This window comes from Loxodonta africana, chromosome 10 (genome assembly GCF_030014295.1).
Source record: "Loxodonta africana isolate mLoxAfr1 chromosome 10, mLoxAfr1.hap2, whole genome shotgun sequence".
Taxonomy (NCBI): Eukaryota; Metazoa; Chordata; class Mammalia; order Proboscidea; family Elephantidae; genus Loxodonta; species Loxodonta africana.
Genome location: NC_087351.1, coordinates 80,417,395 through 80,437,827, shown reverse-complemented (window position 1 = coordinate 80,437,827; position 20,433 = coordinate 80,417,395). Strand labels below are relative to the sequence as shown.

The window sequence follows — 20,433 nt, the reverse complement described above, 5'->3', positions numbered from 1 at the left end:
CAGTTCCAGCATGGGGTCACAAGTTGGAAATGGAGATCAGTCATAAGGAAGAGCCCAGCATTCCAATGCAGGTCAGTACAGGGTGGTACGTCTGAAAAGAATACTGTATAAATAGCGACAAATAAGAGAAAACAGCTTGATACAAGCACACTGTAGCAGGATTGGAGGCCACATTGGATCTACCAAACCTGTGTATTTTAGGGAGGCACCAGAAGAGAACAGAGAACTGCAGGAGTTTTCCCATTTCATTAGACATTGATCAAGCCTTCATTAGCGGACTGGATAATAATTTTCGAGAAGAACAGACAATTCAGAAATAATTTAAAGGTAAACCATGAAATTGATTACTATGTTGGAGAAGTGAATTTGCAAGAAAGAGTAAAGGGACAGATATCATTTATATGTCATTCTGCCTCATCCATGAGGAAAGGGATCTATCTACTATGCTTACCATTGTACCCTGCAGGTTCTCACTGGAGGAGACCATGGACAGGTAGGCACAGGCCTATCCTCAGTGTGGGCAAGACACCACAAAGACTCCCTTCTTCCTCTCTGACAATAAATGGCGGGATGTTGAAGCTGAACCCAGAACATGGGCAGGACACTGACTAGAAAGGCCAGAACATGGAATCTGAGAGAGGAAGGGCCAACTCTTCCCCTGGCTGAATGGAGAGGTTTAGAGGACCATGTCCCATGGACCTCATTCTTTCTCAAGAGAGTTTTATTGCCATACAGAATCACGGAAGCTATAGAAAATAACTAATGATTATTAAACAAATAAAAAACCCAAACCCAGTAGTAGTAGGCAAAAACCCCTTCAAGACAATAGATTGTTCCACTCTTTGAGGAGCGTATTCTACCTAGTACAAACATTGCAAGAAACTATACCACGGTGGTTGAATGGATCAATCTCCTGTGATTAATTCCAAGCTGCATGGAGGAATAATCTTACATTAGCATAGGAACAGTACAGAATAGTAGTCAAGAACCTAGAAATGTAGGGAGAGACTGTATGTACGTGTATGTGTGTGTTGTGCGGGGAGAGCAAAGGAGGGAGAAAACTCTGGCTTTGCCACTCAGAATCCACGTGATTTAGAGCAATTTTTAAAAGCTCTATAAACCTTAATGAACTCATCTATAAAATACACTTAGTAGTACCTCCCTCACAGGGTTGTTGTGAGGCTTGAACTGGAAAATGACACATAGCACTTAGCATAGAAACCATACAAAGGAAATTCTCCATAAATGGATGGGTAGACAGAGCAAAGCAATCAGAAAGCAGGGCCATGGGGCTTTGTGTAATTTGTTTTCAATCCCTCCCAGATACACCAGGAGCCTCAATTCCAACCTGAGTTCTAACTTTTCAAGTCTTGTAAAGACGTGCCTCTTCCTGGAGTTTGACATTCAGAGAATTCTGTTACTTAGAGTCAAGGATGCCAGGCCCAGCTCGATCTCTCATTGCCAGTTCTGTCAAGGGTTCAGCATGGATGCATTGGGGTACAACTACTGTAGGTAGACTGGCTCTCCAGAGGTGTTCTTGAAATCATAGTAAAAAAAAAAAAAAAAAATTTTTTTTTTTTTTTTGATAACAATAAAACAAGGGTCCAAGACTCAAGCACATATGCTCTTTGTCCTAGATGCCAGAATTCTTAAGCTCTGCCAAGCCAAGAAGGGAAACTTCCAGAAAGAGACCCTTGGTGGAAAAATCTCTGCTTCAAGCATTTGAATCTAAGGTGGTTGCCAGGAGCCATTAACTGATTTAAAAATCCAGGCAAGTTTGGGTGTAGAGAGACAGGCAATAGAGTAAGAGGAAAGTTGAGGAAAGGAAGGAATGAGTATGTCAATTTTTATGGTAACTGAAAATTCAAAATTATTTGTTGTTGTTAGGTGCCGTCAAGTCAGTTCAGACCCATAGAGACCCTAAGTACAACAGAATAAAATGCTGTCTGGTCCTGCGCCATCCTCATAATCGTTGTTATGTTTGAGCCTATTGTTGCAGCTACCGTGTCAATCCATCTCGTTGAGGGTCCAAATTATTTAGACCAGCAGAAATCAGGAAAACTCACTGAGTTAGATTGTATTTGACAACTAATCATGCACTGAATAATGTGTAACATATCAAAAAATGTTATGGTAACATAAGCAGACTTACATAAATTCAAACCGAATGCTACAGACATATTTAATTCATTTTCGCTCACACCTCCATCATGTAAATCCTTTGCTTATCTCCCATCCCCATACCCTTAATTTCACAAGTGATTAAGATTCTGGAAGGGCCTGAACCCCCGCTCCCCATCCTACCTCACCCTACTCACTGCCCCAATCAGTGAGCTCAGGAAAGGGCATGAAATGCAAACCAGCATTGTACCATGCTGTGACCCTCACAGTCACAGCTCAGGCGGGTAGAGGAGCAAAGGTCACAGGGGGTATAAATAAATCACGTCACCTGCACCACCTCAACAAGGGGACATTGCCCCACAGTAACAACCACCAAATAAATTCTCCAAGCTAGACCTGCTTCAGCCACATGTGTGACAAGCTATGCTTTTCAAATCACATGCACAGAAAAGGCAAGGAGCGTTTCTGAATCACAGTTGCATGCCAGGAGTATTTCTAAACCAACTAATGCCAAGAGCACAGGCAAAAAGCAAGGAGCAGCTCATTCTCTCCTCTTTAACGTCCCGCACCAGAGGGAGGTGCTCTTCTAATATGTAATTCTGTAAGCCTTGGAGGTAACCTAAGGGACATTCTAGATCTAGTGGTCCTTGGGGAGAAAGTCAGAGAGACACAAAATAAGGGTCATCCACCACAAGCCAAAAGAATCATCACTGAGTTAGGGCTTCACTTTCCAGTACCTCATTTTATTCCTAAATAAAAATTACTTACATCTCTGAGAACATGGTCTAGCAAAAAAAAACTTAGGCTCTAGAGTTGCATGGACTTGGTTTCAGATCTTGATACTACCACCAATTACAAGTTATTTGGAAGGAGCCCTGGTGGCATGGTGGTTAAGTGCTCAGCTGCTAACTCAAGGGTCGGTGGTTCAAACCCATCAGCTGCTCTGCAAGAGCCAGACATGGCAGTCTGCTTCTATAAAGATTATAGCCTAAAATTGACTGAATGGCAATGGGTTTGACAAGTCATTTGGAGCCCTGGTGATACAATGTTAAGCACTCAGCTGCTAACCAAAAGGTTGGCAGTTTGAACCCACTTAGTGGCTCTTGGGAGAAAAGAGCTGGTAATCTGCTCCCATAAAGATTACAGGCTAGGAAACTCCATTGGGCAGTTCTACTCTGTCCTATTGGGTCACTAAGCCAAGCCAAACCAAGCCAAGCCAAGCCAAGCCAAGCCAAACCAAACCAAACCAAGCCAAGCCAAACCAAACCAAACCAAACCAAACCCAAACCCAAACCAAACCTGTTGCCATTGGGTCAATTTCAACTCATAGCGAACTTACAGGACAGGGTAGAACTGCCCCAAAGGGTTTCCAAGGAGCGGCTGGTGGATTCAAACTGCCGATCTTTTGGTTAGCAGCTGAGCTCTTAACCATTGCACCACCAGTGCTCCGTTGGGTCTCTATGTGTCGAAAATCAGCTCAACAGTACCCAGCAACAACACAAGTTATTTATTCCCTTAGCCATTTTCTCTATTTCTACAAATGGAGGTAACAATATCTACCCTGAAGGATTGTTGTAGGGATTAATAGAAATAATGCATGCGAAAAGGCTGAACATGACATCTGCAATCTTATGAGTACTCAATAGAGGTTAACTCCTTTCCATCCCAGGAAAATAAAAAAGGCTTTAAATCAGTATGAAGTCCCTGGGTAGTGCAAATGGTTAACGTGCTTGGCTGCCAGCTGAAAGGTTGGTGATTTGAGTCCACTCAGAGGTACTTCAGAAGAAAGGTCAAGTAATCTACTTCTGAAAAATCAGCCACTGAAAATCCTATGGAGCACAGCTCTCCTTTGATACACATAGGGTCACCATGAGTTAGAACTGACTCAATGGCAATAACTGGTTTAAAATTAATAGTGCCTGATATACTGGAACCAAGCAAGGGTGCTCCTACCTCACCATCTCTGGGGCTCTGAGATGACAGGAAATGGGTTTTCTTACAGGCTGCCTGTCACCTCCCTTCCTCCCTCTGTCCAACTTTAGGTTTCAAAATTAAAGACTTAGAGACACAAAAGTATGATAAACACAAGCTTCTCCCACGCAAACAAAAAACAAACAAATACTCAGACAACTCCAGCTCTCCCCAAACCATCCCACACCTTTAGCCTATGAAGGCAGGAGACAGGATGCTCATGAGCAGGAGGGGCAGTGTAGTTAGCCCTGATTGCAGAATGGTGTCTATAAGGAAAGTCATTCAACTGGGAAGTCCATGTTCACTACTTGAAGTTCAACCTGAAGAAAGTCACATATTCACAAGTCTGGGCCCAAGATAATGGTTTTGCAGAATTCTGTAGAACTTTTTATTAACCATGGAAGGTCAAAGGGGGTATAAATATCACATCATCTGCAAACTCAGTTGCTTGACTGGGTTTGGGGACTTTTTTGTTTTGCCCAGTTTTCCTACCAGAAAGTCAGCACAGTAACATGAAAATAGCAACAGATTAGATATCGAAAGAATTGAATTCCAGTTCCATATCTGCTACTTACTAGTTGTGTGACCCTGAATAACTGAGTTAACCTCACTTGCTTACCCCCACCTGTAACTTGAAAGAGAGAGAACAGAATGTGGGTGTGAGGACCACACACTGAAGAATCACTGGGAATGCCTGCCAGAAACTTGCAGATCCTGGGCCTGGCCCCGCCCTGACGGAATTGGTCTTTGGGGGTGGGGCCTGAGGTCTGTATCATTAACCCAAAAAACCCACTGCCATGGAGTAATTTCCGACTCATAGTGACCTCATGGAGTTTCCCAGGCTGTAAATGTTTACCGAAGCAGACTGCCACATCTTTCTCTCAGGAAGGCACTGGTGATTTCAAACTGTAGACCTTTCAATTAGCAGTCAAATGCTTTAACCACTGCACCACCAGGACTCACTGTATTGTTGAGAAAGGTCTTCAATTCTTCAGCTCGCTGTACTTGAGAACCGCTGGATAAGACAATCTCTAGAGAGTCCCTCAGTGGTGCAAATGGCTAATATGCTCAGCTGCTAGTTTGAGTTCACCGACAGGCATCTCAAAAGAACGGCCTGGTGGTTTAGTTCCAAAAAGTCAGACATGGAAAACCCTATGAAGCACAGTTCTACTCTGAAACACACGGGGTCACCATGAGTTGGAATCAACTTGATGACAACTGGTACTGGTAAAGCACATATCGGAGATGAGGCTGTCATATGTAAATGCTTTTTGTTCTAGTGAAAGTGCTGATACATCTGTAAATCTGTTCATAGTCTATGCAGATATTAAACCGTTCTCTCCCCTTTGCTTTCCCTACCCAACAATGTTTCCCCATTTTCTTCTCATTCATAGCTAACTAACGAAGGCAAAAATACAACCTCTTGTTCAACCTTCATTTTCAAATGGGTCAACTAGATTTCAGTGTCCTCGACTCTTGGCTCACTGCCTTGTCCAAGAGATCTCGTAGCTGTCTCCCGTGTTATTTCCCAACTGAAAACACTTTCCTTCCCTAGCTGACACTAGGGTCTTCAGTTTGGTTTGGAACGTCTATGTCCCTTCTACTTAGTTCCTGCAACAGCTGAGATTTCTCTAGCAATCTCTCATCTAGGTATTTGGCCTGGTTTACTTAGCAAGTTACAGCTGGGAGGGTCATTGCATAAGGGGATTTTGTACCAGACGAACAGTGTGTAAAAATAGAACTAGTCAGGGCTGGAGGAGAATGAGGGGGGTGATAAAAATGCTGGTGAAATGAGTGCCTCATTAAAGGAGAAACCACTTAAATGCTCTGTGAGTGGACAAGTCATTCAGCCCCTGGTGGCCAGAGATTATGACCTTCAAAGAGAGAAATATACTAAGGTTTTCATAAAAATAACCAAATTAAATGTAAAGTATTTTTCTTTATTTACAGATATGCCCTCCCTACTTTCTGGTGTTAAAGTGTCTTTCCCTTTTAGAAACGATGGTGACAATTAATTTTACAACTCTACTTGATAAACAATGAAGTTTAAAACCCTATGGTGGTTCTCCCACCCTTGTTTGGTTTTTATTTTTACTTGGAGCTTTTATTGGCCCCATGTGGGTAAGACCTGAACTGACAGATCTGATCGGACTCTCCCCTTTAGCAAAGGTACACAGCAAAAGCATCTAAGACTCCCATCAGAAGCGTGGTGGCGACTGTACAAATGTATTTTTAAATAGCAATTTTCAATGGAATCTCTTCAAGGGAAAGTTCTCTCTACTGGAGCCCATTCAGAAATAGTGATTTCTTGGGTATGTCTACTTTTTTCAAAAGGACCCCCCATGGAATTTTTTTGTTTGTTTGTAGGTGAACGGGAAGGTCTATCGATAACTCTTGTCTCACATGCTGAGATAGGAGCAGAAGGGTCCACTTGGAGTCTGTGCTCTTCCTTCTCAGATGGAGCCTGTCTTCATGCTCTGGGAATCCTAGCCTACTGTATTCATTTGCTGTGACTGTGTACTTTTAGGTAACACTTCCTCAGATTTTAATACATTTGCCTAGTGACCTGAAAAAATCATTCAATTAAAGTCACAATTCTGGGTTCCCTTTTGTCCATTTTCCCAATCTGCACAATACCTGTTAGAGCACTTCTGATGGAAGACTGTGGGCAGGGGCTTAGATTTCACACTTGAGCAGCTCTGAAAAGGGAGGGAACATTTATACCCAAGGCAATGTACTTGGCTGGGATTCTATGTTCCCTTTGCTATTTCTGCAGATATTTATGCTTAAAAAGAAATTTCTCCCACTCCTGCAGTACAGCCAAACTCTGGCTGGATCCAGCCATAAAAAAGCCTCCCTGCCTAAAAACAGCAAACAAGTTGGGGTAGAAAACAAGAGAACAAATATAATTACCTGGAACCATTGTACAAAGGGAAAGACATTCATCTTTGAGTCATGGCAGCTAAGCCCAAATCCCTCCTTGAAGGAATCTCGGAGTATGGAGACATAAAACTATGACTTACATTGGGTAAAACATTATATCCGATAGCTTTCTTTGAGTGAATATGGATATATGCCTGACATTCTACCCCAAATCTACCCTTTAGCTTAGTGAGGAGAAAGGATTTATCATCTTTTTTTCATTATTCAGTCCTCTACTAAGCCTTTCCAACCACAGTTAAGACAACTTCAGTGTTACGGAAGATGGCAACAAAGACCCTACCCCTCAGCCAAAGTCCCCACTGCTGCCTGTTCTCTGAAAGCAAAACCCCTCCCTCACTCTTCTAGGTCTGTGTTTAGACTCTGGTTTGCTTACACAAAAGAATTTCAATTAGGATTTCAAGGGAAGTCTTGCTTCCACTCTCCCATAGCTCCCAGAGGCTGGATCTACAAAAAAAAAAAAAAAAAAAAGTGTCCCTATATTCAGTATTCTTACAGTATTTCTATATAAGTATGTGCTTGTAATTGTCAAAGGTTGATGCTCACTTTTATAACTGACAATTACTAATCTTCTAAAAGAACTATTACACTGTAAAATTAAATTCCTATGGGGAAGAGTGATTCCAAGTAGGCGGTATATCCTTCTCAAGACTGAGTTTCAAATATGGATACAAAGTGTTTTTCTCTCTCTTTCAAAATAAATGTATTGGATGTATAAATGCCAAGCATTGTCCTAACCTCTAAGGGTACATAGACAAGATTCATTTATAGTCCTCAAGGGGCTCATAATAGAGGGTTCATGAGTATAAGAACAGACACAAGTGCTAGGTCCAAGTGTGAGCCAGAGGGAAGGGGAAGTGATTATATTCAGGGTAAAAATGGAGAGTTAGGGATGTATTCACAATGGTGGTGCTTGTTGTTGCTGTGTGCCATCAAGTTGATTCTGATTTACAGTGACTCTATAGGACAGAATAGAACTGTCCCATAGAGTTTTCTAGTGTGTAATCTTTAAGGGAGCAGATTGCCAGGTCTCTTCTCCCATGGAGCCATTGGTAGGTTCAAATTGTCGAGCTTTTGGTTAGCAGTCAAGCGCTTAACCACTGTGCAACCAGAGCTCCTTGTGGTGGTACTTGAGTGTTTTAAAATACAGAATGGAAATGGACAGAAGAATTATATCACCAGAAAAGGAAACACAAAACACTTCTAAGATGCAAAACGGTCTGGCGCTCTGAGAAAAGCCTAAGAATTCAAGTGAGTACCAGGAGTTTGAGTATTTATTACTAGTCTTGTCAACAGTTTGCTGGGTACTTTTGACTCCTCCCTCAAGTGCTCTGTAACTTCAGGGTGCTTTCTAAGTAGAAGATGAAAATATTATTATAAGGTTCATTATAAATAAATCTCTTATATGAAAAAAATCACTTCTCCCCAATTTGCTGAAATAAGAGTCATAATGTTTATTTCAGAAAGGGGGTGTGAGGCTTAGTCAGGATTAATTTACTTCATTACTCCTTCTTGGGCACTTAAAAATTTATATAATTCCCTATGTGGAAAAAACAGACTTTGTGAGGATTTGATGAGAAATTGTATGAATGTTTCATCAAGTTTTTTCCATCATTCTTTCATGTATAACCACCCTCACTCTCTATTCCAGTCCATCATTGCAATGTACATGGTTACTGTGAGATCTTCCCAAATGAAGGCCTCTGTCAAAACATTCTGCATGCCTCTGCCCCACTAATCTGCACAGAATCTTCCTTTGTGGATGAGCCCTCCATCTACTCCTGGGTAAAGGTCAGCTGTTTTGAGCAGGTGCTCCTGCCCTTCCCAGGCTAGCCGGGTTGCCCTTGACTACCCAGCATTATCATCTACGGCTCTGCCAGCATTACCATCTCATCATACCCCTTCTTGGCTTAATAATCTCCTTGAGCTCTTATTAGTATTAGTAATGTTTCCTTTCATTGAGCACCTGCTATGAGCCAGGCATTGTACTGGATGCTGTGTAGGCTTTATCTCATTAATCCTCAAAACATTCCCATGAGATAGGTATTATGACCTTCAGGGCACTACAGTCATGATTTTGGCATAATTGAGCACTTACTGAGACTGTACCAGGTATTGTACTTGACACTTTATATATATTATCTCATTTACCCTTATAAAAACCACGTGAAGTAGCTATCATTAGTTTCATTTTACTGATGAGGAAGTTGAGGCAGAAAGGGTTTTAATAATGGCACAAATCACTTATCTGAGATTCAAGCCCAGGCTGGTCATATTCCAGAGCACATGATCTCCTTCACTGCCCCTGGAATGACAGCCCCCACACCTTCTTACCTCCACACCGAAGGCTCTTCACAACCTGGCCCAGCCCATTTCTCTAGTCTCCTCTCTGCCACTGTCTCCAACACACATTACACTGCAACACATTATTCAATCTGATTCCTGGGTACCTTTGCACATATTTTCTGTAGGCCTAGAACGGCTTCTCTATGTTCTTCTCTGCCTAGACGACTGCTATTGCCCCTTCAAGGCCAAGTTCAAACATGAGATCCTCTGTGACCTTCTCTTAGAGGCAGAAGCAGTGATGACCACCTTGTGGTTCCCTTCGTGCTTACTTGACTTATGACACTCTTATAGCACATACTGTTTACAAGTTTATCTATTTCCCCAAGTAGACTGTAAGTATCTACAAGATATCAACTATCCCCTATTCATCTTTTGAATCTCTAGCACCTTATACAGTAACTAACAGAGAATAAAACGAGCACTGGTGGTACGATGGTTAAGTGCATGGCTGCTAATCGAAAGGTTGGTGGTTCAAACCCACCAGTGGCTCTGCAGGAGAAAGACCTGAATAGCTGCTCCCATAAAGATTACAGCCTAGGAAGCCTTATGGGGAAGTTCTACTCTGTCCCATAGGGTCATTATGAGTCAGAATCATCTTGATGGCACACAATAACAACACCAAAAGCAGAGAATAAGATTAAATAAATATTTTCAAATGAATGAGTGCACAAACCCTCTGCTCTTGTTAAAAAGCAAAAAACAACTTTTCTTCTGAACATGTGACATGCCCTCCTGTTTTTCTTCTTGTGCTGCTTACCTCTCACTCCCAACATCCTCCCTTTCCTTTCTGACTAACCTAATTTTATCTACTATTTAAGGCAGAGGTTCTCAACCTTGGCTGCACGTTACAATCACTTGGGGAGCTTTGCAAATAAAATAAAAAGTGCTGATGCCCGGCCTCACTGGCAGAAATTTTGATAGGTCTGCGGCAGGGTCTGGAGCCTTGGTGGTGCAGTGGTTAAGAGATTGGCTGCCAATCAAAAGGTGAACATTTCGAATCCACCAGCTGCTCCTTGGAAACTCTATGGGACAGTTCTACCCTGCCCTATAGGGTTGCTATGAGTCGGAATCAACTCCATGGCCAACTCCATCGGTTTTTTTGGTTTGCAGCTGGGTCCTGGCATTGGTGTATTGTAAAGGCTCCCAGTCAAAGTGCAATCAGGTTAGAGAGCCACTGACTTAGGGTGATACTCAAGTCCCACCTTTAAAAACTTAATGTGCCTCTGATGATTTTACCTGCCTCTGGACTCAGAGCAGTTACTGTTTTAACCACTCGTTAGATAATAAGGGAATATCTGCTTTGTGGCAGCACCTCAGTATTAGTTTGTTGTTTAGTTCCTACATTGTGCTTTGATTGTTCATGAGTATATATATCATCTTCCATATTAGACCAGAAGAACCTCAAGGGAAGGAACTGGCTTCTACTTCTTTGCATTCCCGTGCCAAGCACACAGGCCAAAACATATTTTTGATGATTAAAAAAACTACCTTAGGTATTTTTACACAAATAATGTGAGCCTTCTACATTGTTTGCCAACTGCATCCTCCCCCTGTGAAGTAATTTCATAAGCACGCTATGCTAATTTTTTTACAGCAACACAGTAAAAAAAAAAAAATTGCATAGGGGTGCTTATGAAAATACCTCTATTGGGGAGGGTGGGATTGGCAAACAAAATAAGGTGCCATTATCTGCATAAAAATACAGTAATTGAGACCATTCTAATTCTACCCCAAGGACGCATCTTTGGTAAGGATAAATATGTTGCAAAAGGGTGGGGCAGGATTGAAGCAGAGTAGGAGAAAAGTAAATAAAAGTCAAATGGAAAAAAGCTAAATTAGCCCAAAAGAAAATGTTTCCCGGCTTCTTAAGAGGGTTTTTGCAAACACTGAAGCAGAATAAACAAGAGAATTAACTTGGCTTGTGCCCTGATAAGGAGATTTCTTTCTTGATTATATAATTTTATGAAGTTTCCAGGGTGTAAAGAAAATAATCAGCCAGGGAGGACTCCTTTCCTTACCCTAACTACACAATGCAGCTCCTGGGTTAATCGGCTTGCAGTTCTGCTAAGCTTGACCTGACCTCTTTCCAGCCCTGTGATCTCAGACTTAAGCCTCACATTCAAGAGCCCTGGTGTAGGGCTCAATGTCATAGAAACAGGATAAAACATAATTTTCCTTCCATAACCTTCATCCCTTGGTGTAGTGGTCTCTGTTTATGTACCGAAATAAATAAATTGGCTATACCTGGTGTCTACTCCAAGTGGTTGGTGTTCTAATGTCTACCTACCCTAAAATGATCCGGGCATGTTCTACTAAGTAGTGCTACAAAGTGCTATTTGGTGCAATCTCCTTAAAGGTTAGCCTTAAAATATTGCTTGGCGCCCCTATCTCAGAAAAGGTTTATCTTCATATGATCTTCTATACTTTGCCACAAAGTAAGACCACAGGAAAGGCTCAATGAATCACTAAGCACACCCTCTGCTAAGGCAAGATAAGTTCATCAGACATAGACATATTTTCTGTATCAAGCTTTATCCTACTTATTAAGTCACAAAGGTAACAACTGGCCCCAAAGTTACACACATTTCTATAGATTACATTTAAGTTCTTTTGCCTGGGTTGGCCATTTTAACACTGGTCAAATTTTACTTCAATTTCTAATTATTGTTTGAAAACATGAGTCAAAGCTTTTAATTCTGCTCCTGATTGATTAGTAATGATAGTAACAAGTTGTCCTTTGCAGATTAAGATAACACTGCTGACCCATCTAATAGGATATGAGTTGACAGACTATCACTGATCCATCCACACATCCCTCCTGGTTCTTCTTGTGACCAGTGGCCTGCAGTTGACCTTATGAGCCAAGAGCCAAGAGCTACCAAAGCCTTTCAGGCACAAAGAAGACACAAAATCATAGCATTTGTCCTACCATCAACTTTCTGTTGACAGAGACAAAATGGGAATGACTGATTAATTAACCGAAAAATGTGGCTCTAAATTCTCAATTTACTAATAAATTCTAACTAGAATTTAAACTCGGATTCTTGAATCCATGATTCTGTACATACTAAACCGAATCACAAAATCAGTATGTTAAGATGAGAATGCCATCTAAAATCTAAAACAAAGATGAACTACAGATTTTTAAGGACGAAAATGAATGAATCAACACTGATCCACAAAAAATCTTGCTTCCCCTAAATAGAGTTTAGGTAGTTGTGTTTGACAATCCATAATGATATCCCTGACAGCTGCAGACAGGATTTACTTAACACCATTAATTACCTAGGGTACAAACCAAAGGTCGTTAGGTTCTCCAGGAATATTTTTGGATGAGTTTCATCAAAAAGAGAAGTAAAAGATTCAGAGCCCAGGACATCTGAATCATCAGGGGAAAGGTATCATTGATGTAATGAGCAAGTCAGGGCCCGAAAACTCAAGAATGTTTCTCTAAATGAAAGCAAGCAGCTCCAGCTTCTCAGAACATGGCTGACTCAATCACCAAGTTGGAATGTTATTTACACAGTCCTAAACAAACCAAGAAGAATCCTCTGGTCTGTAACCAAGAGTGCTTGGAAAGTTATGTCTGGAACAGGCAAAGGCTGATGTTTGTTTTTGATGATTCCTGGCTCCTTGGAAAAGAGCCAATTTACCTAATGCAGGTAAAGGGCAACGACTCCCCATCCAAGCTGCCTCCTCCAGCCAGGACAACCAGTACAATATTTCATGCCTCTTTGATTAATAACTTGGGTTTGTTACATATTTAGAAAATGAGCAAACCTTGGTTCTGAGTTCTGCCCTGTCCAACAAATCAGAATAATAATCCTGTCTACTTCCACTTTCTGCTTGCAGGATGGGCATGGAACCTAGTCCACACAGCAGGATAAAGTTGAGGTTAGACATTAGGAAAAGTAAGTTTCTTGATTATGAAACATTTTACCAGAGGAGTCAGACTGTGGCATAGGGATAGGGAGAGAAGACAAAGAAAGGAGTAGAAAGTAACCTTTCTGGGAATGGAAGGGGAGAATTCTCTCTTGAGGCCAGGATAGAAACCAGAAACCATAACCAGAAACCATAAACAGGGAACTATGAGAAAAATCATCATCCTTTAGAGGTCTCCCTGGCATCATTTAGTACCTTAAGCTACTAGTATCTAGTATGTATCTAGTATCTGGGGAATAGATTATTCACTTGACAGGATTTCGGTGACCTAAGATTTTCAAAGCATACCAATATCAAGAAAAAGAACTACCAACATTTAATTCATACACAAATTATCTCATCCTCAGCAAAGCCAGAATGATCATTCACCCTTTAGAGATGGAGAATTTGAGATTCCTAGTGGTGTGGGCCTTATTTACTTACAAGTTATTGCAAACATCAGGGGGAATGCTAACTCTCTGATATCTGTTCTTACATTTTTTTTCTTGTGTGTGATTTGTCTCCCCATTTTATTATCATGGCCATTGGGGTAGGCTGGGATGGTGGTTTCTTTAGGTATCCCCTCCCACCAGTTACCAGTGCTGACCCAGGAACAATAAGGCCAACACTTGCAGAAGATGAACCCTCAGATTGTTATGTAGGTCTTGTTCTCTGACCTTGACAGTTTCCCAGTCAAAACACTCACTTGTCTTCTCTCTGAATCAAGGTACTGGAGAATCAGCCTGGTGTTCACACTGTGACTCCATGTGTTCCCTAGTGCAGCTGTCACACAGCTGGATGCAGAACTGCCTGAAATGAAACCAAGCAAAACCACAGTTATGAATGCCTTTTCTTGCGATGGCATTTCACATAGACAGAAGTCCAGTCATTACACATTGCTCAGAGAGCACTTGGACGCTTGGTTCATTACCAAAAAGTTGATGAGTTAGAGAAGATGGTGGTGGGGGGGGGCGCGGTTAAGGAATAGAAAGAAAAAAAAAAAGGAATAGGGGACTAAAAATTGGAACCACCATGAGTTTTCTCCAGCCTCAGTAAAAGTGTCCACCACCGGGCTAAAAGATAACAGTTATATATCAACAAGAGGCAAGGCAGCTTGGAGCCATTGCTAATAATAAATCAAGCCATTCCATATCCATGGTGGAAAGGCATAATGCTACTCCATAGAATAAAAGACAGCTATGAAACAGTCTTAGTTTAATAGTTGTAGGACTTCTTTAGCTTGATAAGGGTCTTAACTCAATTTTCCTTATCACTATAGAAATGGTGGCATATGCATATAAAATTTCTGCCCCCCCCCCCGACTGGCCCCACCCAGAAAAGGATTCTGGAAGAGCTCACCATTTCATATCTAATCTATTTTAGACATCCTTATCCAAGAGAAACATTCCTTTACCTTCTAAGACTTTCCTATAAAGGGGAAGATCTGAAATGAACTTTATCTGGAATCCTTCGACCACTCAAAGTTGCAGTTCAATACTACCTTACATCTCCAGAGCTTCACTGATTTCTCTTAGTATTACCAGGAAAACCATTCTTGCTCTCCTCTTCTTCCTCCTTAGAGGCAGGCCTGCAAGTCTCCTGAAACCAACCCATACTGGCATAACCAGCACATCCTGAGGTCTCCTCTGAGCTTCACCCCAGACCATGGGAGGAATTCTAGCCTTGGGGTAGGTGTGCAGTTGGTCATTTAGTCTGCTTTGTACCCTCAAGATATCATCTCTTTTCAACCGGGGGACTAAGGTACAGAGAGGATGGAGTTTTAATTAGGTAAAACCAAATGAGCCCTTGAGTTTCTCATTTATTTCCCACTCACCTCATCATTTGATTTCACCCTCGGTGTTGAGCAGGAACTGATCCTCTTTTCCAGGCTGGGCTACCAACCCTGCATGGCCTTGAGTTCCTGCTCCCAAGTGCTATAACTAATGATGAACATGGTTCAGTATATCTCAGCTGGAGGGGATTTTTTTGGTCATGTCTAATTGGGCATCTAGTGGGTAGAGGCCAGTGATGCTACTAAACATCCTACAATACACAGGACAATTCTCTACAACAAAGAATTATCTTGCTCAAAATGTCAGTAGTGTATACTGCAAGAAATCAAAAAAGACCTACGTAAGTGGAAAAACATACCTTGCTCATGGATAGGAAGACTTAAGATTGTAAAAATGTCTATTCTACCAAAAGCCATCTATAGATACAATGTAATTGTGATCCAAATTCCAACAACATTTTTTAATGAGATGGAGAAACAAATCACCAACTTCATATGGAAGGGAAAGAGGCCCCAGGTAAGTAAAGCATTACTGAAAAAGAAGAACAAAGTCGGAGGCCTCACTCTACCTGATTTTAGAACCTATCATATTGGCACAGTAGTCAAAACAGCCTGGTACTGTTACAACAACAGACACATAGACCAATGGAACAGAGAATCCAGACATAAATCCATCCACATATAAGCAGCTGATATTTGACAAAGGCCCGAAGTCAGTTAATTGCGGAAAAGACAGTCTTTTTAACAAATGGTGCTGGCATAACTGGAAATCCATCTGCAAAAAAATGAAGCAAGCCCCATACTTCACACCATGTACAAAAACTAACTCAAAATGGATCAAAGACCTAAACATAAAGTATAAAACAATAAAGATCATGGAAGAAAAAACAGGGACAATGTTAGGAGCTCTAATACATGGCATAAACAAAATATAAAACATTACTAAAAATGCCAAAGAGAAACCAGACAACTGGGATCTCCTAAAAATCGAACACCTATGCTCATCCAAAGACTTCGCCAAAAGAGTAGAAAGACTACCTACAGACTGGGAAAAAGTTTTCAGCTATGCCATTTCCAATCGGCGCCTGATCTCTAAAATCTACACGATTCTGCTAAAACTCAACTACAAAAAGACAAATAACCCAATTAAAAAATGGGCAAAGGATATGAACAAACGCTTCACTAAAGAAGGCATTCAGGCCACTAACAGATACATGAGGAATTGCTCACGATCATTAGCCATTAGAGAAATGCAAATCAAAACTACAATGAGATTCCATCTCACTCCAACAAGGCTGGCATTAATCCAAAAAACACATAATAATAAATGTTGGAGAGGCTGCAGAGAGACTGGAACACTTATACACTGCTGGTGGGAATGTAAAATGGTACACTTTGGAAATCGATTTGGCGCTTCCTTAAAAAGCTAGAAATAGAAGTACCATACAATGCAGCAATCCCACTCCTTGGAATATATCCTAGAGAAATAAGAGCCTTTACACAAACAGATATATGCACACCCATGTTCACTGCAGCACTGTTTACAAAAGCAAAAAGTTGGAAGCAACCAAGGTGCCCATCGACGGATGAATGGATAAATAAACTATGGTGTATTCACACAATGGAATACTATGCATCGATAAAGAACAATTTTGAATCCATGAAACATTTCATAACATGGAGAAACCTGGAAGACATTATGCTGAGTGAAATCAGTCAGTTGAAAAGGACAAATTTTGTATAAGACCACTATTATAAGAACTGGAGAAATAGTTTAAACAGAGAAGAAAATATTCTTTGATGGTTACAAGAGGGGGGAGGGAGGGAGGGAGGGAGGAAGAGGGGTACTCACTAATTAGGTAGTAGTTAAGTTTCATTTTAGGTGAAGGGAAAGACAATACACAATACAGGAGAGGTCAACACAAATGGACTAAACCAAAAGCAACGAAGTTTCCTGAATAAACTCAACGCTTCAAAGGCCAGCGTAGCAGGGGCGGGGGTTTGAGGACCATGGTTTCAGGAGACATCTAAGTCAATTGGCATAATAAAATCTATTAAGAAAACATTCTGCATCCCACTTTGGAGAGTGGCGTCTGGGGTCTTAAAAGCTAACAAGCGGCCATCTAAGATGCATCAATTGGTCTCAACCCACCTAGGGCAAGGAAGAATGAAGAACACCAAAGACACAAGGTAACTGTGACCTTAAGAGACAGAAAGGACCACATAAACCAGAGACTACATCAGCCTGAGACCAGAAGAGCTAGACGGTGCCCGGCCACAACCGATGACTGCCCTAACAGGGAACTCAACAGAGAAACCCTGAGGGAGCAGGAGAGCAGTGGGATGCAGACCCTAAATTCTTGTAAAAAGTACAGACTTAATGGTCAGACTGGGACTGGAGGGACCCCGGAGGCCATGGTCCTCAGACCTCCTGTTAGCCCAAGACAGGAACCATTCCCAAATCTAACTCTTCAGTCAGGGATTGGACTGGAATAGGGGATAGAAAATGATGCTGGTGAAGAACCAGCTTCTTGGATCAAGTGGACACATGAGACTATGTTGGCATCTCCTGTCTGGAGGGGAGATGAGAGGGCAGAGGGAGCCAGAAGCTACCTGAATGGACACAAGGAGAGAGAGTGAAGGGAAGAACTGTGATATCTCATTAGAGGGAGAACAATTAGGAGTGTATGGCAAGGTGTATGTAAATTTTTGTATGAGAGACTGACCGGATTTGTAAACTTCCACTTAAAGCACAATAATAATAAAAAAAAAGTCAGTAGTGCAGAGGTTGAAAACCCCTGGGATAGACAACACCAACCATACATTATTCCTGGTTGAAGCAGGTATGGGGGATGAATTAGGTGGAAATCAACAACTGGGGCCTTAACAAGCCTGAGGACTTTAGATTGGAGGGAAATTTAGTATCAAAAAGAATTAAATTTGGGGTGACCTTGGGTCATCATGCACACAATTTAAAACATACATAAATTAATATAAAAAAAACCCCTAGACTGTGCTGATATGATCGTGTTACAGTCCTTTCTCCCCCGCCCCCCCCCAAAATCCTTCACTATCCCTCCGTGCCTGAGAATAAAATACTAACTTGTGAACAGTGTATTCTGGACACGTCAGCATCTTCCTCTGCATCTCCCTCTGGTCTCATCACTCTAAGCCCTCTTACTAGATGGTCTCCCATGACCTCTTCACTTTGTCTCTGTTCTTATCCTCCTCAGCCCCTCAACAGCATTTGATAAAGCTTCTCCCTCCCTTGGCGTCCAGGATACTGGCTTCTACTTCTCCTTTTACAGTTTGAGCACTTCTTCCTTTCTCTGCCTTTGTTCTCCCTCTCTTCTCTTCATAGCTTGGGGTGGAAGTCAGGGAGCTGGCCATGACCAGATTTCTGTGTGTTTGTTTCTTTATACCCAAAGGCCTTCAGTGGCTAAGAATGTCACATACATTAATAAAGAGGCCATGCATTTACATATGAACATGCAGAAAATTCTTAATTATCACAAAGAGATGTATTCTTTTTCATATTTCTTGAAATACCTGACTCTCTCAGTCTACTTTCATTTCCTCCTTTTTGATAGAGACACATTTAGGGAGAATATTTTCTGCTACAAGAAAACCAGCATTGCAAGGGCAATAGCACTGACTGGGGTTTTTTTTTTTTTTTCATTTTTTAAAACCAGCTTTATTGAGATAATTCACATACCATACAATTCACCCATTTAAAGTATACAGTCTAATGGCTTTTAGTATATTCACAGAGTTCGTCAACCATCACCACAATGAATTCTAGAACATTTTCGTCACTCCATAAAGAAGCCCTGTACTCCTTAGCTGACGGCGCCCAACTTCCCTCCCCAGCAAATAAGCCCTGTACTCCTTAGCTGACAGCGCCCAACTTCCCTCCCCAGCAGCCTCCCCCCACCTCCCCACCCAATTCTAGGCAATCACTAATTTACTTTCTGTCTCTATAGATTTAGCAACTGACTTTTAATTTTATGTGTTAGGAGATGATGGGAGTAGCGGGACTGTGGTCAGTTGGAGAATTCACCTGCAGTCTTATGGGGAGCAGCCCTGTTCAGCTTCAGCTGTTGCTGCCATGTGGCACCATAGTTAGCTTGATCATTTGGTTTTTAAAAGAGAATTCAGAGATCAATATTTAAGCACAATCTGATACTAAAAAAAAAGTTTAAAACACACACACAAATAAATATGCTTGTGGGCTAGATCTGAATCATTGCCCACCAGGCTTGTAACATTTGCTCCATGTGGCATGGCGTGGCTGTTGATGAGGACAATACCCCTACGGGATGACTCTAAGCCTTGGTCTCAGCCTCGCACTTCCCTTAGCACCTGTCCTCCATTTACAAACTCAGGAGCTGCAAGCCTAAAAAAAAAAAAAGCCCGACATCATGAATTTTAGCATCATAAATTCAATACCTTCTGATCAGGCTCACATCTTTCCATGTGAACGTGCTCCTCCTTCTCTGTCCCTTTCTTTGACCTCCCAGTTAATCTGGTTTGAAACCTCAGTTCCATTTTTTATTTCTCCTTCTCTCATGCTCCTTCACTTCCAATGGGTTGTGAAGTCCGATTTGATTTAACTTTAAAGTCTCTTCTATATCCATTCCCTGGCCTCTATTCCACCTACCCTGACCTTGGATCAGACCCACATTAATTTTCACCTAGGGGTGACTGTTACAGCTTTCTAACTTGTCTCCATGCTGCTGTAAGTTCCTACTTATTAAAACCCATCTCCTATTCTGCTGTGTGATCAACGGCCCCCAAGCACACACCCAAATATGCTACCCTGCCACTTACGACCAGCCTGCTCAAAAACTTTCAATGGCTCAAAGAGTTCCAAATTTGTAAGACTGGCATTCAAGGCTCTTCCAGACTATGCTCAACCTGCCTTTCCACACTTCTTTCCTCCATTTCATTTCATAAAGTCTTTACTCCAATTTAATCACTTATTCCTCATGTCCCCTCCATACCTGGAATGTCTCTACATCTACATGTCCGAAGGATTCATTGCTACCTCCTACGTGATGACTTCCTTGGTTATCATGGAAATAATATCTTCCTTCTCTAAATTTCCATAATACATCTTCTCCTCACTTATCAATTATCTTGCTATCTGACATTTCCCATTTACAATATTGAAAAATCTATTATCCAACTATTTTGCCCATTAACAATGTACATCTGGCAGTAATAAATGCCGAGGTGTGAGGCAAGAGTAACACTGGCTTTGATGGTTAAGGTTATGTGTCAACTTGGCTGGGCCATGATTCTTAGTGGTTTGGCAGTTATGTAATGATGTAGTCACACTT

At 41.5% G+C, this 20,433-nt stretch overlaps 1 protein-coding gene across 5 annotated transcripts in view; it reads right to left on the bottom strand.

The window, feature by feature from the left end:
- RAD51B (RAD51 paralog B) overlaps positions 1-20,433 on the bottom strand; it is a 717,077-nt gene that overhangs the window by 66,664 nt on the left and 629,980 nt on the right. For 2 of the 5 annotated variants that reach the window (XM_003408521.4, XM_023546293.2), the window contains exon 9: positions 14,006-14,109. The exons of 1 other annotated variant lie outside the window; for it this stretch is intronic. In XM_003408521.4, the coding sequence (XP_003408569.3) occupies positions 14,006-14,109 (104 nt within the window). Of the gene's footprint in view, positions 1-14,005; positions 14,110-20,433 lie in introns of those variants that run through there. 2 more of the 5 variants (XR_002785323.2, XM_064292629.1) reach the window with 2 other exon arrangements.